We start from the raw sequence: 27,219 nt of genomic DNA on the forward strand, positions 1-27,219 counted from the left end.
CCTCTCGCTCCAGGACACTGCCTTTGATGCAGTAGAGGTGGGATCCCTCGCAGAATCCAGGGGAAAAACCAACCCTGGAGCGTTAATGGATTTAATAAAATAAAATAAATAATTAAGTAAAGTATAGATGTATTTTCTGTCAAAATGATTCAGTAAATACGTAAGGAGTAATTACTGTTTTTGTAAGACAATCTTTCGCGTTGTATTGCATCAATATCACGCGGCACTTTACATGTGTTTCATCAGTCTCAGAAAGTTGCATTGATTTGATGGGATGTCTCGACAACACTCTAAAAAGTTTGGCTATTGTGATATTCCTCTGGTGGAAGTATTTTGGCTTATGACGATGGGGATCATATCTGATACGTATTTGTGGCAGGCTCCTCTCTTTCATTTCCTATCGATGTCCTTGAATGTCTCTGGTTCTCTTCGGACCATTATCTGCACCGGTCAGGTCAAGAGGCTCTTTCATTTTCTCGCTTTTCAGAATCCTTAACACTACCATCACCACCACCACTACCATCACCACCACCACTACCATCACCACCACCAACAACATCAAGAGCAACAACATTATTATCGTCACCACGGTAGGGGAGGGATAGCCGACTGGCATTGTTACGTCATTGGCTTCTCACCAAGATGACCGTGATTCGAATCCAGGTCAATGTTCGTCGGAGATTTTTAATTAAAAGCCACATCCTAGTGGTTCGGATTCCGGATAGAAATGGAAAAAACCGTGGCTACCCCCATCAGCAACAACCACCTTGTGCTGAAAACCAATACGGCGGTGAGAAACTGAGTAATGTTGGTAAACAAAGCCATACTGAACATCTATTGGAGGAAGTTATCAATAGTATGACATGAAACTGCGAGTAGCTCACCGGGACTGATTTATCTATCGATATGACCAGGCAGTTCTAACAGTAGAATTATATAACATTTCCCTCTCATCGTAAATAACACTCAGTCAGTTTATGCTGAGATTTTCGGGATAAATTGAGATAATCACAATTTATGAACTAACAATATAGTAAAGTTGTTAATTTTACGTTTCACCAAGTTTCAAGCATAAGACTCCAGTTTGATTAGCCCTTAGTATTGCAACTCATAAGAGACATACATTACACAATATCTAGTGTGCAAGTAATAATAATAATAACAATAAAAATAATAATAATAGTAATAATAATAATAGTAATAATATATCTTATATTGTAGGTTTTATGAGTTTTAGTCTTTTCCTGATCGATCATTACGCTTAAGCAAGACTTAGTACTGTATGCTCAATTTACTTAACGTCACTACCACGAACAAAATAAATTGTATGTATTGAGCCCATAACCCTACATATTCAAAAGGACCGCAGCGTTGCTATGTAGAGCGAAAGAGCGAGACTTGTACATCCATTTTTATGTAGAACAAACCTTCTGGGCAAAGTTAGATCCACTTTCATTAATTGTTTCTCTTGTTGGGGAGTATGTCGGACTTCGGAATATTTCGGAAGACTTCGGAAATTGATACTCAATTTTCTGCTAATAACCAATACTGAGAAAGATTTCGGCAATGTCATTAGACAGGAATTAATTAATAAGACTTTCTAGAATCATTTGGTAAAGTTCGCTTCACAAGAAGAAATATAATTAATTATGCCCGCAGAGAAGTTTGACTGCCTATCGCCAGAGTAGAAATCACACCTGTCCCGGCCAACCATCTCAGAGACGCAGGAAGAACAGAGGAGGGGTTAACTGGTTACGCCCGTGAAAGAAGCAAGAGAAATCAACGAACAACATCATTGTGATTGAGAAAATAGGCGGAATCTCTGGTGTGAGTTTCAGAAAAATCGGTCTAACGGTCTGGAAGATGGGATAAGATTGCACAACAAGGGGAAGCGTTGTCCAGCGTCACTAGATTTCGTATAAATACTACCCCTTCCACGAGAGAGCACACTCAAAATCCGTCAGTTAAAGAAGATGAACCTACACCAAGATGTAATTTAAAGTGTTGAGGAGAAACTCGGAATCTCAGAAGTCACATTCGGCTCGAGAGATGCGGTGAGAAATGTAGTGTTGAGGAATAAATACAATAAAATATATCAGTAAATTTACGATATTCACCATTGTACGACGGGAAAAATAGACTTGGGTATTTCGAAGGGTTTAATGAACTTCTGTGAAGGAGGTATTAAAGTCTAGACAGCTATCAGAATGTGCTAACACGGTTCTTTTGTTTTTTACCTGAACGGGGAAATATTTGGCTTACACCCAGGAAGCAAGACGACAAGACGAACCTTATCTTCTCATGGTGACGCATTAACATACACCTGGCTTTTTAGACGTTAGTAGCCTCCTGTGATCCATGCAGTCTTCATATTGAACGGGAGTTGTGCGACTTTTCAAGACTCAAATGTTATTGTATTAGGTTAATCAAGAATAATAGTAAGTTTGTTACCTCAAGATGAGTGTAGAATATGTGTAAAAACAAGTTAATTTAGAGAAGAATGAGGATGATAAATACGCCTGTCAGTAGGGGCAGCATCTTGTTTTAAATAAATAGAGGCAGCTGGCTTGAGAAATGTAACCAGGATGGCGTCACATTATCACCACAATTATAGGTCTGTCTAATTCCAATATTATGTATTTGTAGTTAGAAATGTAAATGCTTGTCCTCTTAAATTAGTAAATCATAACACTGCGTTTTATATGTAGCGTGTGTCGAGATAAGCTTGTTGCGATGGTGATTTTGTGTCGTGTCCGTAGGAAGTGTCTCAGGAAACACTGTAGGTGCGATTTTTGGTCATTCAGTAGCCGCGAGGCGTGTAAAACTGTGTTAACTTCCTTATACGTGAAATTAAACATTACAGTAAAAATCGGTTAAAGATGTCCATATCAGTAAAAGTTGCAATCACCGGGCTGAGTGGCTCAGACGGTTAAGGCGCTAGCCTTCTAACCCCAACTTGGCAGGTTCGATCCTGGCTCAGTCCGGTGGTATTTGAAGGTGCTCAAATACGACAGCCTCGTGTCGGTAGATTTACTGGCACGTAAAAGAACTCCTGCGGGACTAAATTCCGGCACCTCGGCGTCTCCGAAGACCATAAAAGTAGTTAGTGGGACGTAAAACAAATAACATGATTATTATTATTATTAAAAGTTTATTATTATTATTAAAAGTTGCAATCATGTAAAGATAACAATTATAAGTGTGATAAAGTCAAATAATAATAACATTATTCACCCTAGGGGTAAACTGATATAATAATAATAATAATAATAATAATAATAATAATAATAATAATATAAATAATAATAATAATAATAATAATAATAATAATAATAATAATAATAATAATAATAATGCATTTAGCAGTTGTGTGAGCGATGTTTGCAGTTTGTATCGAAGTCCCGTGAAGTGATATAATGTTTGGCTTTTGGAAATTTATTTTTGTGACACCGTGTACAGTATTTGAGTAGTAGAGTCACGGCATGGTATTTTGCTCCTGAGATCTGGGAAAATTTAGAGAACGTTTTCTTTATATTATTATGAAGATGTTTGGGTATGGGATGACTTGTACTTAAAATTAGATCAAGCTCAAGAAGAAATGGATCGAAATAAGGAAGGGAATATTTATGAGAATAATTAGGAAGAAAATTTGAGGCAGAGTAAGCCCTGTACTTTATGAGTGGGAAGTTCTAAGCAGGATGGCGAAGAGAAAAGGCCCTGTATTTATTTACGGGACAGGCTATATAGAGGAGCGATATCTTGCAGAGATCCTGAAATATGTTAAACCGAGCGATTGATGAATGTAAGGGTTGTCAAATCCAAGTGAGTGCGTTGTAACGTATATTTCATTTATGTTTTGTCCGGCTCCATGGCTAAATGGTTAGCGTGCTGGCCTTTGGTCACAGGGGTACCGGGTTCGATTCCCGGCAGGGTCGGGAATTTTAACCATCATTGGTTAATTTCCCTGGCACGGGGGCTGAGTGTATGTGTTATCTTCATCATCATTTCATCCTCATCACGACGTGCAGGTCACCTACGGGAGTCAAATCAAAAGAACTGCACCTGGCGAGCCAAACCAGTCCTGGGATCCCCCGGCACTAAAAGCCATACGCCATTTCATTTATGTATATTCTCCCATGATTCAGATTTTACGTAGTACTGAAAATACAGTCGGTTAAGTCAAGTTGACGATTCTATTTTCTACGAACGGAGTGCATTTTGTTATAACCGACCTCATGAACAAAACACATTCTTACACACGGTCGAGGCAGTATTTGCTTATTGGAAATTGAATTTTATTCTGTATCTTTACGAGGCAAAAAAATCATCGCGAATTGGAAACATTGCGGGTGAGTTTACCAGATTGACAGTTTATCCTGCGTATGTTTCATGAAAGTTTATTTCACTATTGAGTTCACATTGACACATGTTTGGAGTGTTGACATTGCAGGTTATTTGGAGCCTCATGGCATTGGCTATGCCGCGAATATCGTAGTGGTTGTGATTATTGCTTTCATCCGCATCACGTAATATCAGACGAGATTTGAGTTTGCTTTTATTTAGTGAACTTCATTGTATGTACAGTATTTGAATTTCAGTGAGTGATAGATTGAACTATTCGAACACCTTATTTTATTTTGACTTAACACTTTATCGTAGGAAATGGACATAGTTAATATTATTCCAGATTCGAGTTCATTTCCTGTAGCGAATTTCTCTCCACATATTTGAATTTCAATGAGAAATGAAAACCTACAACCTGTTTTCCAGTCAGTGACCGGGGAAAGGGTGGAATGAATGGAGCCCCCCATCTGCGACGAGGATAGGAAGTGTGCCGGCTGCCGATGCCTGTCGCACTCCTCTGGGGCAATGATTAATGACTGACAGTTGAAATGGTATTGGGGAGTATTGCTGGAATGACAGATTACACCGAAAACCGGAGTACCCGGAGAAAAACCTGTCCCGCCTTCGCTTTGTCCAGCACAAATCTTATATGAAGTGACCGGGATTTGAACCACGGAACCCAGCGGTTAGAGGCCAACGCACTGCCTCCTGAGCCACGGAGGGTTCAATTTCAATGAGAATTAGATTTAAATATCCGGACATTGTTTTATATTTTCGATTTCGCGCAACAGAATCAGTGATGTGCAAATACCATAGTGTTGGCTCAACGATAGATTCGGGATGCCACGTGTACATAATTACTGTTTAAGTTACTGTAGAGTTGGCTCAATGATAGGATCAGGACGCCGTTTGTACATAATCAAGTCATAGGTTAGGCATTTTCATGGATCGACTTGAACGATGATAGTGTCTGCACTAGTGGATGCATGTATGGAAGATATTAGCAGGTATTATTCAGGCCACGTTTCGGCAATACCTTTACTAGCTGGAAAGCTTTGCATCAGTATTGGCTTAAATGTAAGGGTTGTCCAACGGGGAAACCTGGCTAATGCAGACTGGTCCTTACTACTTATGCGTTCAAACTCGATGACCTTTCATTTTCTACTTTACATTGTTTTTCTTTTACTTCAATAGTTATTGATCGGATGTACGGTATGTTACGATAGTGCAGTGTGTTAGCACATAGTTATTTATTTAATTAAGGAATTTACACTAATAATGCTGTTTCCATTTGTACAAATATTTTATTTTACAATTTTTACAAGAGACTATTTAGGTGAGACGTTGGTCTACCGATCACTTTTAGTTTAGGTTAAGCGGGTAAGTGTAGGTAGACATATTTGTAATTATAGTTGTAGTTATATATAAATGGAAAAATTTCATGTTGGTTTTTTAATTATATTTTGGACTTATAATTTAATTAATTTAACGGTGTAACTGGCTCATAACCTGAAAGTTGGTTCAGCAAGACTTTTCGAGTGATTTACCACTTTTATTTAACTTTATTGTTTGACGTTTCTTTTAAAACCATAGTGAGTTAATGTTTTCCTGCATTACTTAGTATTGTTCCTTCGAAACGAGGAAACGTAAGATCTTCTCCGATCAAGTTTATTTGCTTCATTCTGAAAATCTGTTTGAGTGATGCGCATTTCAGCATCGGGATTTGTCTGTAACTAAAGGGTGTCACGAGGTGACAAAAAATGCTGCGATTTTATTTCAGACTTTGATAATTGTTGTTAACTAGTAACAAACGCCATGCTTTGAAATAATATTTCGTAACTAACCCAGAGCAAGGGTTAATTTGGTTCTATTAAGGATCCCTTCGGGGGAACTTCCGATATCCGAGACGATATTCGACTGGTGGATATCCTTAATTAAATGTAAATTTGTTAAATGTGAGATTTTTCACGGATCGTGTGGGTTGACTATCATTTATCGTTTGGGTCAATGCTGCCCGATTTTTAGGCTTTTCTGTTCTTTTCGGGTTTTGCTGTCCACTTGTCTGATACTGCGTTTCCAAACCTTGGAATATCCTAATGTAAATAATTGCAAAATACTTTCGCCGTTCACGTTATGCTGTGTCACTGATTTATAACGACATTTTGTGAAAAATTTCATTTTTTATGGTTATTCAGTAACCGAGTAAGTCTATCGTGATTTAATTCATAATATTTTTAGTAAGCACATCTTTCTCCTCATTTGAAGTAGTCATCCTCACCTCTGAAGCCCGTAGATCGGTCACTGAAGTGATAAGAAAGAATCATACACACCCTAAGATCTAAGAATCAATATTGTTTTACCGAAGCAGCTGAGGCAGACGACCGACGATGGAACGGTAGGTTAAAGGGTTCAGTATGGTGGATGTAATTGTGTAGAGAAGTATCATTAATATTATAATTAACTTGTATACATCATACGTGAGCCTCCGTGGCTTAGACGGCAGCGCGCCGGCCTCTCACCGCTGGGTTCCATGGTTCAAATCCGGGTCATTCCATGTGTTCCTTGTGCTGGACAAAGCGGAGGCGGTACAGGATTTTCTGCGGGTACTCCGGTTTTTCTTGTCATCTTTCATTCCAGCGACACTCTCCAGTATCATTTCATTTCATCTGCCAGTCATTAATCATTGCCTCAGAGGAGTGCGACAGGTTTCGGCAGCCGGCACAATTCCTATCCTCATCACTAGATAGGGGCTTCATTCATTCCATTCCTGACATGGTCGAATGTCTGGAAACAGGCTGTGGATTTTTATTTATCTTTTTCACATCATATGTGTGTGTTTCTAATTCTTGGATTTGTATCTCTAAAAACACATCTAATTAAATAAATAAATAAATAAATAAATCATTTTCATTTGGTAAACCGTCCATCGTCCGCCTCTGTGGTGTAGTGGTTAGTGTGATTAGCTGCCACCCCCGGAGGCCCGGGCTCGATTTCCGGATCTGCCAGGAAATTTGAAAAGTGGTACGAGGGCTGGAGCGGGGTCCACTCAGCCTCGGGAGGTCAACTGAGTAGATGAGTGTTCGATTCCCATTTAGTAATTCTGCACTATGATCGAAATATATAGTTGGCGAGCGAACCCAGGGCGCCGAGCCCAAGAGCGGGAATCGCGGGAGCAAGACACACAGATATCTGGTTTATGTCAACGCAACAATTAACGAAACGCTGCATTCTTTCATTTTCAAATTCGTTTATCGGAAAATGTTAAAGATGGCTGTTTGTGTTGTTCTGTGGTGGGGGAGAGTAAGAGAGTTCGTACTAGTGTTGTTATAACGTGCAATTAAGAAAGATTCACCATTATTGAAAAAAGGCTAAAAGTGAAGAAAAACACGGGTTTTGAACTTTTACATAGAAGATAAAACAGCAAAATATTGTAATAAATTTTGTGATTACAATGTAATTAAATCTAGTACAGTTAATTATATCTCAGTGTTTGTCGCTACGGTATATCGCGTCGATATTACCTGTCCCTTATTGGCATTTCCAAAACCTGGTAACCCTAGTCATGAATCATGTTGTACCGAATACGTCTTTAAAAGTTATTGGAAGGCGTTATTGATATGCCGTGAAATGCTCAATATGTTCAGAGTACAGGCCTACCTCGTCTTGGCACTGAGTTCGGACAACGCTCAAAAATCCCTGGTGTACGTAATACAGACTGTCTGATAGGCAGCCACAATTCACACACGGCAAGTCCCTGCATCATCCTATGCAGTTGGCTTCACCAAATACCATTACAGCAAAATGTCAACTGGATTTAAATCAGAAGAACGTGGAGGCCAAGCAATTGATCCGTTTCTACCTCTCCAGTGCTCATCATAATGCGCTTGCATGTAAACAGACTGAAATGTGCGGGAACACCATGATACATGAAGCTTTAAACAAACCTACAGTATCTACCCAGGTACGGCTACTTATGATTAGGACTACGGAAATCATTTGTGGATGTTAAAGACGTATTCAGGTCAACATAAAGTTATTTATCCGCGAAATGGTTACATGTATAATAAATTTAAAATAGATCTCGAACTTCATTCCAGCAATTCTCACGTGTTGGAAAGCATTGCTTGTTTATAGACACAGATAAATCAGCAGTTATGTATTTCTGGACCTTTATTATTATAATCTTTTCCCCCTTCCTTTCATCTCCACAAATGAGAAATTCATTCCTGAAATTTTGTCCCAAGGTTTTTGTTACATTCTATATATGAAATGTATGTCTTCAGAATGCCTGTATGCTTTTCATCTTCATTATTCGTAAAGCTTGTCGTGTAATATCTTACTACAAGACTGCAGAGGGGTTGAAATTCAGGGACCGAGCGAGTTGGCCGTGCGGTTAGAGTCGCGCGGCTGTGAGCTTGCATCCGGGAGATAGTGGGTTCCAATCCCACTGTCGGCAGCCCTGAAGATGGTTTTCCGTGCTTTCCCATTTTCACACCAGGCAAATGCTGGGGCTGTACCTTAATTAAGGCCACGGCCGCTTCCTTCCCACTCCTAGGCCTTTCCCATCCCATCGTCGCCATAAGACCTAGCTGTGACGGTGCGACGTAAAGCCACTAGCAAATGAAAAAGAAACTCAGGGATAGACGATCATACTCAGTTGCGTGCTATACTGAAAATTTTAAAATCTTATGTTCCCTCATACTCAGCCAAGTCCATTGTTCACATGAGTCAAGTGCATGGTCGGGAAAGATAGCCCCTTTCAGGTTCAAAAGCATAGTACGTTAAAGTGCAGTAAGTCGTTTATTGTCACTGCCTCTCAATTATAAAATGACCTTAAACTATATGAGGTACAGCAATTTAGTATCAGAACCCAGAAAAAATGTCTTAAATACCGCCACCTTTCCAAATATTAAGTCATCTAAGTGAATTTTCACTTAATTAAATAGCAGGAAATACCATAATCTCCTAGATATATTTTAGAACAGAGGTGCTCAGCTGGGCGCCCGTTGAGGCTAGCCTAGTGCCGCCCGGCTGGTGTGACGTAAATGCGGGCAGCTTGCGTAACAAGCATACGTCACAGTGAAGCGAGAGAGCGAACACACTTTGCAGGGAAGGCAGCATTGACGTTCACTTGTGATTACGAATCACTCCTCCAATAGTCAGAAAAATTCTGATTGGGGTGCACTACTTAAAATAAAGCGCTATAATCGCAAAAAAGAGCATGACCTTTTCAAGATATTCCGGTTTTATTTATACTGCGCTCGATTTAAACAATTAGTTTTATTTTTTTTATATTTATTCATTCAAAGAAAACTGATACGTTAAATTTTTTGTTACAGTCTACAAAGGTACAGGGTTTAAGCGTACAAGCTACGATTTGCAATTCCTTGGATGGACATGGCAGTATTTCCATTTACAAAAAGTAAAAAGTATTCACTAAGCAAAACCTTATATCATTACATAATTCAACAAGTTTACTGCTTTATTGTGCAGCGTTGTAGTGTTGTGTGACTTTCTCTGTTCACTGAATATCTGAAAATAGTATTTAAAATTTAACAGGCTTCCAATGATAATATCTAGCCTCTAAATGGTGGTAGGGAGTTTCATTACGAGTGAGGACATAGATATTTACTATCCAAGATTAAAGTATAACAACAATGTAAATATATGCGTTCAAATAAATAACCTAACTGATGTTCTTCGCGGTAAGCATGATTGGATTGTTGGTGAGTTTATCAGATTAATTAAACACAAACAACCACAAGCCACAGCTTATCCACCTTAACTCCATATTATATAAGAAATGTTTCCAAAGCATCTCTTAAAATGTAATAGTGAATATTGTAATTCATTACGTATATTATAAAAATATTTGAGGTTGTAGACCTAACTCTTACCGAGCTCGATAGCTGCAGTCGCTTAAGTGCGGCCAGTATCCAGTATTCGGGACATAGTAGGTTCGAACCCCACTGTCGGCAGCCCCGAAGATGGTTTTCCGTGGTTTCCCATTTTCACACCAGGCAAATGCTGGGGCTGTACCTTAATTAAGGCCACGGCCGCTTCCTTCCCACTCCTAGCCCTTTCCTATCCCATCGTCGCCATAAGACCTATCTGTGTCAGTGCTACGTAAAACAACTAGCAAAAAAAAAAAAAAAAGATCTAACTCTTTATAGTATCCGGTCAAAACACATAAACTGCAGTGAACGTAAATAACGTATTTCTTACAACGTATTTTTAAAATGACGTGGATTTCTGCCCTCCTTCTTCCATTATTGTTTGCCTCCATTTAAAACTCAGGTATCGCTGCAGTGATCGACAGTGACTGGGAGAACTTCACCCCACCTTGACGGCCTGTGACGTAGCCACAACGTCACTGTGGTTGAATAGCATGCGCTGCGTTCATCGCCTGCCAGTCCATGTCCTTTCTTGTTTCTTCTATCCATTTAGTAGTTACTTAATTTGATGATGTAAACTAAACTAACAAGGAAGGAAGGACATAAGAGAAACCTAAGGTACATTTTAATGCCGAGGATGAATTAAAATTAAAACTAAACATCTATAACAGAGGTGCTCACGCTGGGCATTCCCAAAACAAGGGGAAATGGAAGTACTGACATGTCCATCCAAGAAATTTTAAATCGTAGCTTGTACGCTTAAACCTTGTACCTTTGTAGATTGTAACAAAAAAAAAAATTAACGTATCAGTTTCCTTTGAATGAATAAATGTAAGAAAATAAAACTGATATCTCGGGTGCGTAATTTTTTGGTAGTCGGGACTGCATTCGCGCTGTCCCGGACTTTTTAAAGTAAAAAACCAAAAACTTGTGACTGGAAGAGATTCGATTCTGAAAGGGGTCGGTTTGTGTATTTGTTGTAATTGTTTACGGGAGAGAAATAAAGGTTGTGATTTTTACACTTCCCCTCGTTTTGGGAATGCCCAGCGTGAGCACTTCTGTTGTAGATGTTTAGTTTTAATCTTAATTCATTCTCCGCATGAAAATGTACCATAGGTTTCTCTTATGTCTTTCCTTCCTTATTACTGCAGTTTAGTTTACAGCATCAAATTAAGCAACTAGTAAATGGGTAGAAGAAACAAGAGAGGACATGGAGGAAGTTGGCATCAGCCCAAAATAAGTATTGAATAGAGATATGTTTCGAGCTAAAATTGATAAATTCAAAGAGTTTCAGGAAAAACAAAATGAAAAGTCTAAGAACATACGGTCAGAGGAAAGGGAGAGGAACTACAGCGAAATGATGAAGTTTTGGGAGAAGAAAAAAGCAACTCAATTGTTTACTGTGGTCCAAAGTAGGCCAAAATTGAAGGAAGGATAAGAAAAGAAGAAGAATAGGAATCTCCTTGAAGTTTAATTTTTAGTTTATCCTCCGTATGAAAATATATCTTACTCTTTTATGTATTCTTTTCTTTAGATTTTATATATTAATTGATACACTTAAGTTACAGTGCAGTTTGTTACAGCCAAAGGGATCTCTGGTCCTACTTGTAATTAACTTTACATAAATGCATTTCTATATTTTATATCATTTCTTAAAGTTAAACAATAACAATATTATCTAATTAGGAATAGTATTAAAGCTGGTGAGCAATTCATCAAGCACAATCTGTATGATGGCGTGTAATTTGCAGGTTTGTGGTCAGCACCTCCGCCACAGTGTCTGCCCATCAAGTGTCCCGGTGTGGAGAACGACGATCCCCATCTGTCTGTGGTTGAACACAACACAAGCTATCGTGGCCTGACGGTTTTCCGCTGTTCCTGGGGCTACAGGCTGACAGGACAGTCACACATCCAGTGTCAGGAGGACGGCCGGTGGTCTGGGCCCACACCTGCCTGCCAAGGTAAATCACCAACAAAGTACGGCTAAGATTAAACGAGTAGTGATAGCTTAACGCTTCCTAGCATGATTCATGATAATGATGCACCTGAACTGTGAATGGTTGTCATAGTAAGACAAAGGAATGATAACAACTAAGGAACTAACCGTGTGACACTCAGAATACACTGAAGACATTTGTTAACTATGTCATTATTCTACGTTTACAATGCTAATAAATTATGCTACCGTAATATTATTTTACAAATTCACTACCGTAATATGTTTCTAATGGAACTAAAAGAGATGTCATGATGTCATGTTCCAAGATGTTCGAGCTCTTACCCACACTAAACACCACAGGTCTAGGATTATTCGGGAAGCTGCGGAAATATGTAAAAAACCTAACAATTTCAACAGGGACACTAGCTATTAGCTACACTAGCTATTAACCAGATTTTAATTATATCTGGTTGCCAGCCATTAAGGATTTACGCAGGTAGTTCTCTTCCCTGTCCTTTCTATATTGTTATTTCGTTTCAGTGTTTTCCAAATTCGTACGTTCGTCATCACCAGATGGTTCATTCCAAGCTATGTTTATGTGTTAAGTGTGATACTTGCATAACGTGTGTTCACCGGTTATGCCACCCCCCCCCCTCTCCCCTACCTTCCCACACCGTCTCACATCATTATCATCCTGTAGTTTTCTCCACATACTTTCTTACCATTCTCCAGCTCTGTTCTGTCCTATACTTGTATCATTCATTGCATTATATTTTATTCGGTTTCTATTCCTTTTTTTTACCACACTCGTCCTTGATTCGTCTGATGTCCTCTCCGTTACTTCTCACGCACACTCGGTGTGATTGAACATCTCAATAGGAGCTTAATGTTGTCATCAGCTCCCGCTTGAAGCGCTGTGCCAGCATACAGCGAGCCACCTAGTGACGAACGAGCGTACCACTACAGCTCCAATGGTGGTAACGCATTCTTAAATTCAAACCTTCATTATTGTAGAAGACTTCCTCGTGAACAGTCGAGATTTTCTTCTGAAGACGTGGATGTAAACAGTTTCATCTTGTTTTCTGACACGGCATAAGCCCAAAAGCTCATATCATATTTACAAGTATGGGCCGTGAAAGCATCAATATTTTCGGTCTTCGTCAGGCCGTGCCGTTGCAGGTTGCCGAGTTTCGAATATATTGCATACCGTCCAATTTGGGCGTAGAACGACGTACATGCAATCGATCAACACTGATCTGCATTTAGGGCTGTGGCCCTGATGGCAGATTTTGCATCTGTTGTTTACCTAGTCTTTTCTTCAATTATTTCAAAGAAAGACATTTATCGAATATCTCCCTTGGTAAATTATTACCTCTAATTCCTCTTCCTGTAACCGAATATTTCTTGAATTCCAACTTTATCTTCCATTCAAGCGTATTCATGTACTAATATCATTCAACGCCCTCTCCACTGACAATTCGGAACATACTGCTTAGTAATGTATTTACTATTAAGGGTCAAGTCAGAGATATTTACTCGGAACTGAGGGCTGGTTCGAGGTCCACTCAACCTACGTGGGAACAATTGAGCGGCTATATGACGGCGAGATAGCATCCCTCGTGCAGAGATCGAAGAATAACGGCCGATAGTATTCGTAGTGCTGACCACGTCTCACCCCGTAATCTGCAGACCTTCGGGCTGAGCAGAGGTCACTTGGTAGGCCAATGGTAATCAGGACCCAAGCGCCATGGGTTTGTTTGGTTTTTGAAGTATCTTATGTTACTGTTTATACATCCTGTACTTCATTGTACTGTAGGACAATAAATACACAAAAGTATTTCAAATCTTTCGTCAATATATTTGTGAACGCTACTGTAAATACACACATATCTCTCCACTGAGCGAGCGGGCTTCGCGGCTTATCGTTAAGCTGAGAGCTGGCATTCGGGGGATGATTTACTTTGACTTAATTTCTGTATCTCCTAATTGGAGCATAGGGCATCAATGAACTTCCGCCACCGGACTCTGTTCTGCGCCATCGTCCTGATCTCGATCCAGGTCTTCCCTCCTCTCTCCATCCCTTCCGCTATTACACTCCTCCTCCATGTGGTCCTTGGTCTTCTTCTGCTACCTTGTGAGTTCCATTCCAGAGCTTTACTTGCTATCTCGTCTTTACCTCGCCGTAATGTATGCCCAATCCACTCCCATTTCCTACGACGCATCTCCATGTCAATGGGTGTTTGATGGGTTCTTCTCCACAGCTCTTCATTGGAGATGTCTTGTGGCCACCATATCCTCAGAATATTTCTCAAACTTCTGTCCACAAATTTTTGGAGTCTGCTAATCAGTTGTTTGTTAGTCTTCCAAGTTTCACACCCATCGAGCAGTACTGACTTGACATTTGTAATGAAGATGCATACTTTGGCATAGGTGTTACGTTCCCTTGACTTTCAGGTTGGTCACAACATTGCAAATATTCGGGAGATGACTTACTTTGACTTATTTCCTGTATCTCTTAAGTGGAGTATAGGGCATCAATGAACTTCCACCACCGGACTCTGTTCTGCACCATCGTCCTGACCTCGAGCCTGGTCTTCTCCCCTTTCTCCATCCCTTCTGCTATTACACTCCTCCTCCATGGTTTCTTTGGTCTCCCTATTCTCCTGCTACCTTGTGGATTCCATTCCAGGACTTCTCTTGCTATGTTGTCTTTATCGTGCCGTAATGTATGCCCATTCCACTTCCATTTCCTATGACGCATTTCCATGTCAATGGGTGTATGATGATTTCTTCTCCACAGCTCTTCATAGGAGATTACTTGTGGACACCACATCCCCAGGATATTCCGATATTCCTCATCTTCTGTCCACAAATGTTAGGAGTCTGCTAATCAGCTGTTTGTTAGTCTTCCAAGTTGCACACCCATAGAGCAGTACTGACTAGACATTTGTATTAAACAGGCGTAGTCTGGTACAGGTGTTACGTTCCCTTGATTTCCAAATTGGTCTCAGCATTTCAAATATTCGGGAGATGATAGTGTTCTAATTCCACCATTGACAGCTCTGAAGATGGTTTTCCATGGTTTTCAATGTTCACACCAGGCAAGTGTAACTTGAAAGGTCATGAAGGGCGTAAAAACCAAAGACTCCCTAGCTTTCATAACTATTACTACCGGGGTCAGATGAGACGAAGAATTGAACAAGGACGGTCGGATAAGAAAGACGAAAGTGAGGAGGCTGGCTGAAGTAAGGGACACCATGGTTGCCTGGTAAGTTGTACCTTTTAGTCCCCCCTTACGTCAGGCTTGGTACTTAAATATATTCTATGGACTCCCTTGCCCTCGCCATCCACAAACAAGCAGAAGAAAGCAGATAAATAGCACTGATGGTACTGCGATATGGCTTTCCAAATCTTCCACAAGGTAGTTGTCGAGATTGAACTCTGCATGCCTATATATTGCTGCATGTTTGATAGCATCGTCTGATGGCAGTGCTGTGGCTCTGCGAAAAGAAACATCGCCACAGAGTAGGTAATTCTTCAAATTAAATAGCAATCAGAGACACCTGAATGCGTCAAACAGCTTGCCGTTCACATCCAAGCATAATCGGCAACAGTGAAAAAGTCACTCATTGCTTCAAATACATGTCCACTGGAATAGTAAGAAGTACTTCCTGAATACCTGTTTTCAGCATATCAGTGTCTTGTGATTTCCCAGCGTAAACCACCTCCTTTTCGTAACCTATTGTCTTTTCGCTTTTGGGCGTTTCTCGACATCAACAGTCGTTATCTCCACGTTTTTATAATCGATGGAAGCAAGGCAGTGTTGAAATCACTTCTCGTCAGTCTCGCAGCCTCCCGATCATTCTCATTTGCAGTCACCCAAGTGAAACTTGCTGCTGCATGTTTAGCACCTTCTTAGTTAATGGTGTAAACTGAGGCACGACATTCTTACCCGGAATGAAAAAAATGAAGTTTCAGGTTTGATATACCATTAATTATTTCCCTTTGTAATGAACAGAAATATACTTCATTTACTGGCTGTAGCCATATTTCCGACTCAGCATGTAGATATAGATAAAACCACCTGATTTTTTTCTATTTAATTTCCATCACAGATATAGAGCTATCGGCGTCATGAAATTAAAGATACTTGATTATGCGCAGACTCCTCCGGATCGGTGATGCCATCCTTCAGATAAGCGGTATAGCACAATATCTATTCTAAATGTATCACGTTCCGTTGACGTTTTATTCTTCTTCGTCTTCTTCTTCTTATTATTATTATTATTATTATTATTATTATTACAGTATTTCTTTCTTAATCCCTTTACCCTCAAAGGTTGGTTTCCTTCGGACTCAGCGAGGGATCCCACCTCATCGCCTCAAGGGCAGTTTCCTGCAGCGTGAGATTTTGGGCTGGGGGATGCAACTGGGAAGGAGGGACAGTACCTTGCCCAAGCTGCCTCACCTGATATGCTGAACAGCGGCCTTGTGGGGGAATGGGAAGATGGCAGGGATAGACAAGGAAGAGGGAAGGAAGCGGCCGTGGCCTTAAGTTGGGTACTATCCCGGCATTTCCCTGGAGGAGAATTGGGAAACCACGGAAAACCACTCTGAGGATGGCTGAGGAGGGAATCGAACCCCCTTTTACTCAGTTGACCTCCCGAGGCTGAGTGGACCCCGTTCCAGCCCTCGTACTACTTTTCAAATTCTTTTGGCAGAGCCGGAATCGAACCCGGGCCTCCGGGGGTGACAGCTAATCACACTAACCACTACACCATGGAGGTGGACAAAATTGCCAACTGGACACTAGTAATATTCGAACCCACAACCCTACGATTTTGCATCGGATGCTCTATCGATTGAGCTATGGCGATCTAGGTTTTGTTGTTAATATTTGGTTGATTTGAACGTTTTTGAGTTGAATTCGTGAATAATTCGAACCTCTCTCGCGGTTTTTAGACATCGCTATACAGTCCGATGATAACAATTCGTGTTTAACTCGAAGTAACTCGAAGTAAAATGACCAGATTAGTACTGCAATAATAATAATAATAATAATAATAATAATAATAATAATAATAATAATAATAATAATAATAATAATAATAATAGTTTAACTTCCCACTAAGTATTTTAACGGTTTTCGGAGACACCGTGGTGCCGGAATGTTATCCCGGAGGAGTTCTTTTAAGTCCCGGTAAACCTACTGACATGGGCTGACGTACTTGAGCAATTTTAAAAAATTCCACCAGACAGAGCCAGGATCGAATATGAAAACTTGGGCTCAGGCATACTGTATTATGGTGTTTAAGGATGGTGGCACGGTGCCAGAGTGGAACGGAATCTCGCGTTGAATCAGACTGGTTTTGGAAACGGAGGCGTAATTGTTACGTAGCTAAGAAGAAGTTCAAGCTCTTGGCCGTCCAAGTTCCAAACATTCTTCTAGTTAGTGAAGTTCGAGTTTCGATAATTGGGAAAATCCACTCATTAATTGACAGCTGCAAGCAAATGAAATGAGACCTTCCACTGGCTACTTTATACCAGGAAGGTGGGACATGGGGCACATGGTAAAAAACACGTACCGAGCTCGATAGCTGCAATCGCTTAAGTGTGGCCAGTATCCAGTATTCGGGAGCTAGTGGGTTCGAACCCCACTGTCGGCAGCCCTGAAGATGGTTTTCCGTGGTTTCCCATCTGCACACCAGGAAAATGCTGGGGCGGTACCTTAATTCTTAATTAAGGCCACGGTCGCTTCCTTCCCACTCCTAGCCCTTTCCTCTCCCATCGTCGCCATAAGACCTATCTGTGTCGGTGTGACTTAAAGCCAATAGCAAAAAAAAAAAACACGTCATAATAATTGCAGGTGGAATACGCGACTGCGGCTAGGCTTTGCTACCAACCCAGAAGTAATAAGGAAATGTACTGCTATCGCTTAGAGTAAAGGGTTCGCATTAAAATGTACCGTTTCGGGATACCTGCTTTTGCATCTCCATATAGCATTGAGGCCATCCGGCTCTAGAGCTAAATGGTTAGCGTGCTGACGTATGGTCAAGGCGGTCCCGTGTTCGATTTTCGGTCGGGTCGGGTATTTTAACCCTGATTGGTTAATTTCGATGGCTCGAGAGCTGGCTGTTTATGCCGTCTTCATAATTAGAATTCGTTGTAGATAGGGCCTCATTCCCATGAACGCGTAGGTCGCCAATACGGCGTCAACTCGAAAGACCTGCACCAGAGGTCTCACGCCATTAAAATTTTTGAGGCCAACCTGGTTCTCTTAAAATTGCCTTATGTTCAGAATTGTTTGGGTTTCTTTTTTTAAATTGGCTTTACGTCGCACCGACGATGGGACAGGAAAGGTCTAGGAGTGGGAAGGAAGCGGCCGTGGCCTTAATTAAGTTACAGCCCCAACATTCGCATGGTGTGAAAATGGGAAACCATGGGAAACTATCTTCAAGGCTGCCGACAGTGGGGTTCGAACCCATTATCTCCCGGATGCAAGCTCACAGTTGCGACCGCACGGCCAACTCGCCCTGAATTTTAGTTTTTTCCCATCTTGTCTTTACTTAAAAGAAAACGTAAGGAGTACAAAACACTGACTCTAGCTCACAAGGTCGAAGTTATAAATGAAGCGGAAAAAATAAATAAAGAAAAAGGTAAAGATTACAAAGAATTTTGGCATTTCTTCAAAGGAAGTAAGGTGTGTAATATTGTTCATTTCGAATTCATTGTTAATTAATTTTCTCCTGAACAGTGCAGATTCGAATTAGCAAGTTCTACTTTATATAATTAGATGTCAATTAGGCCTACAGACCACTGGAGCCATTTAATGCAGTTATTCTAGCACAATATTGATATTGGTCTTTCATGTATTGCGAATACACGTAATGTACGTAATGAGAAAGTAAAATGATTGCTTATATTTCCGTGTGTTTTTATGCGCACTCAGACAGTCCTTGCGATCTCCTGGCATTTATCACTTCAACATTAATCAGGCCTTTTCAGGACCATTTGAGCATAAATTTGAGACACAACATTAGTGGTGGTGGTGGTGATTATTGTTTTAAGAGGAAGTACAACTAGGCAACCATCCACTATATAACACTAATCAGTAGAAGAGATCCGAAATTTCGAAAAATGAAGGTATCGGCGAAAGAAAGACAAGAGTCACGTAGGGCGTGAAAATGAAAGGCTCCCTAGGCCTCGAATGCTCTATCACCGTCGGGGTCGGAAAGAACAAGGCTGACCAAGGGAGGTCGGATAGAATAGATGACAGTGAGGAGCCTAGCACAAGTAACTGGAAGCAATGCCAGGACTCAGCTAAGGGCCACGAGGTCGCCCACTCACGTCCCCAAGTTAAGAGACCCTTAGGCCACTTATACAGCAGTCGCCTTTTACGACATTCTACCACTCCCACCCCAGCGTAAGAAAAAGTCAGCTGAACATAGAAGGTATGTGTCAAGTGCTACCCACACAAGATTGGGGGTGAAAATGAAGTCCAGGAACACCATTCAGCTTATTTCAAGAAATACAATAGGCTACCAGGATTTGAATTATTGGGCGCTATATATGACAGGGTAACGTAGATAGATAGGTAGATAGATAGATTTTTTTTGCTAGGGGCTTTACGTCGCACCGACACAGATAGGTCTTATGGCGACGATGGGATAGGAAAGGCCTAGGAGTTGGAAGGAAGCGGCCGTGGTCTTAATTAAGGTACAGCCCCAGCATTTGCCTGGTGCGAAAATGGGAAACCACGGAAAACCATCTTCAGGGCTGCCGATAGTGGGATTCGAACCTACTATCTCCCGGATGCAAGCTCACAGCCGCGCCCCTCTACGCGCACGGCCAACTCACCCGGTAGATAGATGGATAGATAGATAGATAGATAGATAGATAGATAGATAGATAGATAGATAGATAGATAGATAGATAGATAGATAGATAGATAGGTGATTTATTTTATTTGGGCAAGTTACGGACACTTCACCCTGTCTTACACTTGACCAAAAATACGAAAGTGATAATATACAATCTCAAACTAGCTCCTACCATACAGTATTATCCAATATACAACAAAAAGAAGCAAAAAAAAAAAAAGGAAAGTCAACTCCATACAGGCCATGAAGGCTTAGAGTGGGGTCAAATGTAAAGGTTTCCACTATCCGAAACCCCAGTACATGGTGGGGTAGAGTGGTAACCGCTCTACGCCCGACCGCCTTTGCCCCCACAGGAATTAACCTGATACTCATTTTTTGTGGGAGTTGAGTGAACTTCGGACGTGGTAATCTCATTTCAAGTTTCGACTTCCTGACGGGGAATCGAATCCACGTCCTTCCTTCCGGGTGAACCGAGCTACTCAGCCTGGCAAGCACACCATTCTATTCATGTGTTTGCATATATATTTGGTTGTGTTCTTCCATGTTAGATAAAATTCTGAATATGCTGGAAATTAATTTCGGGTGAATATTTAAAAAAAATCTTCTGTAACTACATATTCAAGAGCTCAAACGTAAAAAGGAACAAACATACCCTCTGTTTATATTGCGACGATTTTCAAGCAACCTTTCGGTACCATATGACAATCATAAACTATGAGCTTTAAACTCAAACTAAGGGATGAGATTTTCCATTATTAAAACCAACATGTGTTCATCTGAGTTTGAGAATAAGATGTCTAATCAGTTCGGTCCATGTGGCTATAAGATTGCATTCGAGAGATGGTGAAATCGAGATTCACCATTTCTAGCCCTGAATATGGTTTTCCGAGGTTTCTCATTTTCAAAGCAGGAAACTGCCGGGGCTCTGTCTTAATGAAGACAATGGTCACTACCTTCTCAACTCTAGAGTTACTGAATATCGTTATATGTAGGCTACGTCAAACCATTAGCGAAAACAAATTGTTCGGAATTCGAACTAGGACAGCCTTGGCGAGAAAATGGACACAATGTAACTATCATGACGTTAATACAGCTTCCTCTCTTTGTTCTTATCGGCCTACTAAGGACCACGTTATTTCAGCTTCTTCTCTGGGCTTTGATCTTTGCCCAGTGCTCCTTCATTCATTGCAGGTGTTGCTCTTTCCTTTCCCCCGTCCACGTATTCCCGTCTTCAACTTTGCTCTTTCTCGATAACCCTGTAGGTTTCTTATTTTCCTCCTGAGTGGGTTGCTTTCTTATATTTCCATAAGTGATCCCCAACTCCTGTAGGTCCTTTTCCACCTCCTTGAACCTGGTTCGACAGAGCTACAAGAAGTACTACAGAATTTAGAAATGTGGGCAGAAGTAAGTGGGTTACACATAAATCTTAAGAAAACGAAACAGATTACCTTCAGGAAAGGAGAGAGGATAACACCAATGGACAACTTGTCACTACATGATAAACCAATAGAAATTGTTCCAAAATTCAAGTACCTTGGGGTAACACTCCAACCAACTTTAACTACATTCAGAATTCAGGTGCAAGAAAAAGCAGCCGCTGCAATAAGAGCAATATACAGTATTACATAAAACATCTCCCACTACTCTTAACAAAAACTACAATTACACTTTTTCGAACTGTAATAGTGCTCATAGCAACCTACGGTATTACTGTGACTTGGGATACTCTTACAGTTGGAGATTCATAAACTTTAGAGAAAGTCAAGGCCAGTTTCATGAAGAGGGTACTAAGTATAAGTAAACAGCACCATCCAGGTTAACATACATTCTATTGAGAGAAAACTTCTTTATAGGGGATATTAGGCTACAAATGTCTCTTCCAAATACAAGAGCATATGATAAAACGCTCCAAATACTACACGACAAAAGGAATGACATTTGGGATGACTTCTTCATTACGGATGCGATGATGAAAGAAGAATAGAAAGAAGCCAACTACCAACTGCGACGCATCATCACACGCTTTGCAGTACACGGCTTTCACCACAAGATGTGTGTCACAAAAAGATTTCACCATCCAAGTGAGGACTGAGCCTGTCAGTTTTGTAATGAACAATGTAGTCGATATCATGCTAGTGAATGTAGGGAAAGACAAATATCACTAACTATACTTTGTACTGAATAACTTAGAGTCTGTACGAACATAACTAATTTGTATGACTATTTGCTGCCATAAATATTCATTCATTCATAATCGTGTGGGTGTCATTCCTAGAAAGTGGCCATAAATTGCAATTGTCCTTCTCCGCATGACATCAGAGATCTTCTCGACATGAGTATACAGCTCATGGTTATGCCGTCGTCTTTATTCGTCTTTGTCTTCAATTGGGCCAAGAAATTCCCTTAAAATATTTCTTTCTTTAATTTCCATTTTTTCTATCCGGCCTTTCTTATTCATAGCAATGCATTCCGCTGCATACAAAGCCTCTGGTCTTATGACAGTGCAGTAATGTCTGAGCTTCGCGTTCAAGGATATGGACTTCTTGTTGCAAACGTCTTTGGTCAGTATTCATGCGCGATGCGAAAGCTTCGTTTTCAGCGATGTTTGGTTCTATCCACTCACCAAGATATTTAATCTGTCTGTTTGATTGCCCCCTGATTTGCTTTTAGCTCTCTTGGTGCTGGCTTGATGTCATTTATTAATTGCGTTTCCTCCAAAGAGATCTGGAGGCCTGCTTGTTCCGCCTGTGTCTTGAGGTGATTAATTTGCTTTGTAGTCATGTCTAAAGAATAAAAGAAAATTGCTAGACCATCTGCAAAAGCTGGGCAATCAACTGAAAGGTTCACGTTCTTGTAACTCAATCTAACACCATTTTGGAGCCCATCGTTATTAATTTCTTTGCGCCACTCACGGATGACTTTTTCCAGGACGCAATTGAAGACAGGGATGAGAGCCCATTTCCCTACCTAACCCCTGTCTTATTTTGAAAGCATCGGACATTTCTCCTCGAAACTTAACTCTGTAGTTTGTGTTAGCTAGGGTCCGTTGCCCTGGTTTTGTTATCCAAGCCAAATTCCTTTAGGACTTGAACAAGAGTGATTCTATCAATAAAATCGCAGGCCTTCTTGAATTTGACGAAGGTCACCACAAATTTATTGTTCCTTAGTTTCAGATATGAGAGGACAGATTTCAGATTCATAATTTCCTTCCTGAACCCTGCATGGTACTCTCCCAGTTGTGGATCAAGTTGTTGTGTTACTCTAATCTGCAGAGCTTTTGAGAGAATTTTGTATGATACCAATAGGAGGGAAATGCCACGGTAATTGTTAACATCCGTTTTGTCCCCTTTCTTATGCAATGGGTGAATCAAGGAAGAAGTCCAGTCATGTGGAAGTTTCTCAGTTCCCAAATCTTGTTGATGATGACAGTCAATTTATGAATCATTTTGTTACCAGCATACTTCCACATTTCAGCAGTTATTCAATTCGTCACCTAGCGCCTTGTTATTCTTAATGGACTGGAGAATCGGATTTCTTCTCTCACTGGAGGGGATGTATCTAGGTGGACGTTTATGTTATCTTCAAATTATAAAGTGGATATTGAAATTTTACAATTGAGAAGAGATTCAAAATATTTCACTATAATCTGGCAGTTATCTTTGTCATTATAAGCTAGTTTCCCATCCGAGTTTTTGAACTGTAAGCTTGTTGGATTATACTTGTTTAGATTGCGTTTGAAGGTTGTTTTCCCGTGTGTTGTTCAATCAGCTTCCATTTTTAATTAGTATACAATATATGAAATAAACGTCAAAAATAACTGCGAACATATAAGCACTGAAAGAAGGAGGTTGTAATCGTAACTTCTATTGAATTCATCGAACAGAGTGCCGTACTAGACCGCCTGAGGAAGTTCCTATCCCAGTCGACTTCCCGGAAACTCTCTCTACCCAGCAACGATTTTATTGGATGTAACCCTAAAACGTTCCTGATGCTTTGGAGGAGCTGCAGAGGGGATCAGCGTGAGTCTCCTCTTCCTTCGAGGCTATTACATTGTTTCAACGCAGAATTGAGATATTTGTAATCTCTTATCATATTTCTCCTGTTCACTACTGACTTCCTGCGCAGGCCAGTGGAACCTCGTGATTTTTACCTTCGATTATCTTTCTGCTCCAATATCGGTTCTTAGAATTCTTTTGATGTCCGCCGCTATGGTGTAGTGGCTAGTGTGATAAGGTGCCAGCTCCGGAGGCCCAAGTTCAATTCCCGATTCTGCCACGGAATTTGAAAAGTGGTACGAGGGCTGGGAGGGGGCCATTCAGCTTCGGGAGGTCAACTGAGCAGAGGGAGGTTCAATTCCTACCTCAGCCATCCTCGAAGGGGTTTTACCTGGTTTTCCACTTCTCCTCCAGGCAAATCCCGGGATGGTACCTAACTTAAGGCCACGGCCGCTTCCTTCCCTCTCCCTTGTCTATCCCTTCCAATTTTCACAACCCCTCCCCCTCACAAGGCGCTGTCCAGCATAGCAGGTGTGGCCACCTGGACGAGGTACCTATCCTTCCTCCCAGTTGTACCACTCCACCCAGAGTCTGAAGCTCCAGGACACTGCCCTTGAGGCGGTAGAGGTGGGATCCATCGCTGAGTCCGAGGAAAAAACCGACCCTGGAAGGTAAACGGATTAAAAAAGGAAAATAAAGTAAGAATTCTTACGATACCATAGAATGCTACAATTCAAAGTCAAAGTCACCTCCGTACAGGCCACGAAGGCCCTTGGAGGAGTGGAAGGTAAAGGCTTCCACCATTCTTAACCTCGGCACGTGATGGGGTAGAGTGGTTAGCTCTACACCCGGCCGCCTTTGCCCCCAGGAATTAACCTGGTACTCATTTTCGGTGTAGGCTGAGTTAACCTCAGGGCCATATGCACCTCCGGAAGTGGAAATCTCGTTTCTTAAATCTTACGACTTCCTGACGGGGATTCGTACCCACGTCCTTCCGGGCGAACCGAGCACGCCTTTACCGCCTCGGCCAGGCAGCCCCTAGAATGCTATAATAACTTATGAATATTGATCGAAAAGGTACGTAGATGGTTCAGTTCTCTCATATGTGAATTGTTCCCTATTTTATTACAAGTTACTACAATACCGGACGGGGTTAATCACGAGTTCGCGTTATGTTCAACAGGCCGTACCTCTTATCAGTCATACTGTCTTAACATCAGCTGCAATAGCCAAATATCAAGGTGTCAGTTTGAACGGATTTCTGTCAGGAGTACATCAGAACTCCTGTCACAGGGTATAATATAGATTCGTCTAAACAATTGCTCTACACTCAAACAGTCGCACACTTAAATTCCAACCATTAGGACGTACTGGACTATCCTGCTCTGACCTGGCATCGACTGATATCCATCTCTTTTTACCACTGAAGAAACATTTAAGTGGGAGAAGGTTGGGAACAGTCGATGAAGACCTTGTTGCTTGATCCAAGTTTTTATACCTAGATAGATGCCTGGGTATTCTATTAAAACAAATAGATGACTATGAGCATCGATATATACCTAATCTCTAAGTGTACATTATACGTGTATCAAGGATTTGTGTGAAGTTGCGCAATCGTAGATATTGTTATATTATTTACTGAATCGCACTCGTATTGAATCACTGACATTGAAGTTTTTCTGCCCTTCAGACAGATGATTTTATTTTTCAATGGTAGAATTTATCTGAGTAGAAATATTAGCATTTACGGAATTAATATTAAAGGTGCATCGCACGATTTAAAATAAAATGAAAAATAGAGAAAAGATGGAAGTATTTTATTAAAATCCAAGCCTAATGAAGCTAAACTACGTGTTAACTATAAGCTATCTACAGTGAAACGAATAGGAACTAACTTGATAAATCTGTAAAGGCGATGCATGAAAGCAAGTTTGTAAATACATTTCAAATTACGCTCGTTTCAAAATCAGCAGTTAACTGACGTGTCCAGTTTTATATATTAAAACTAAGGACATTGAATCTGATTTTATTTTTCATTTAATCTCGATAGAAGTACAAGTACACTAATCCAGTAAGTATGGCTTTCACTGGCAGTTGCGAACACAACGAACCTTTATACAATTTGGGTATTTATGTAGGTCTAGTCCATATTTTATGTGCACATGGGGCTCGCCTTTTCCGCTAAACCTTCCAGATATAGACAATTTGTTTTACGTCACACCGACACAGATAGGTCTTATGGCGACGACGGAATAGGAAAGGCCTAGAGGAGTGGGAAGGAAGTTGCCGTGGCCTTAATTAAGGTACAGACCCAGCATTTGCCTGGTCTGAAATGGGAAACGACGGAAAATCATCTTCAGTGCTGCCAACAGTGGGGTTCGAACCCACTATCTCCCGAATACTGGATACTGGCCACACTTAAGCGACTGCAGCTATGCAGCTCGGTAAATGAAGAATTAACTTCACTGAATTGCTTCTAAACCTCTAAAACGGAGAACTCGGCAAAATGGCACTATTGAGATTCTTCAAAACAGTATTTCAAAAATAAATATTGCACGAGATCCACTTGGTTCAAGTCAGAGTACATTTTTTTCCAAAGTAGCAATGTTTTTGCCCCAGAAACGAACAAGTTAACATCATCAACCGATACGTTCTGAATAGTTTGGTAGGTGACCAAATTACGTACATTATTCATTGATTCCAAAATGCTAGTGAAGTAAATAAAGCTGGTGTGTGAAATGGAACGAGATTTAAATTACGAATGCTAGGCAAAACTATCGTTCAACTAGAAATTCAGACGGACTCAGCTTCAGGAAGAAAGTGTTTTAATCCAAGAATAGATTTAGCACTTGTGTATACCATTCCTTCTTAAATGGAGGCAATTTCCTCTAAATTTAGCCTTCTATGCCGCAATGAATAAGTTACCAGCATAAATATTAAACTTGGGATATATCTCCCCACTCCATTGTTTTGGACAGTTGTATGTACGCAGATCCATAGTACAACTCCGAGCTACAACTGGACTTAATATGGTTTGTAAAGAAATACTACATTACCTGTTATGATTCCCTTCGAATGCGTCATAAAACCTGGAAAGTGTAATTTCATTCAAAAGGTATATTAATAGTTCATTTAGAATTTCCATGTACTTTATAGATAGTATTTCG

General features: G+C 40.6%; 1 protein-coding gene across 1 annotated transcript in view; it reads left to right on the forward strand.

Moving 5' to 3' along the window:
• LOC136874523 (locomotion-related protein Hikaru genki) overlaps positions 1-27,219 on the forward strand; it is a 367,869-nt gene that overhangs the window by 287,965 nt on the left and 52,685 nt on the right. The window contains exon 7 of the mRNA XM_068227826.1: positions 11,990-12,199. Within this exon, the coding sequence (XP_068083927.1) occupies positions 11,990-12,199 (210 nt within the window). The remainder of the gene's footprint in view (positions 1-11,989; positions 12,200-27,219) is intronic.

Source organism: Anabrus simplex, chromosome 5, assembly GCF_040414725.1.
Source record: "Anabrus simplex isolate iqAnaSimp1 chromosome 5, ASM4041472v1, whole genome shotgun sequence".
Taxonomy (NCBI): domain Eukaryota; kingdom Metazoa; phylum Arthropoda; class Insecta; order Orthoptera; family Tettigoniidae; genus Anabrus; species Anabrus simplex.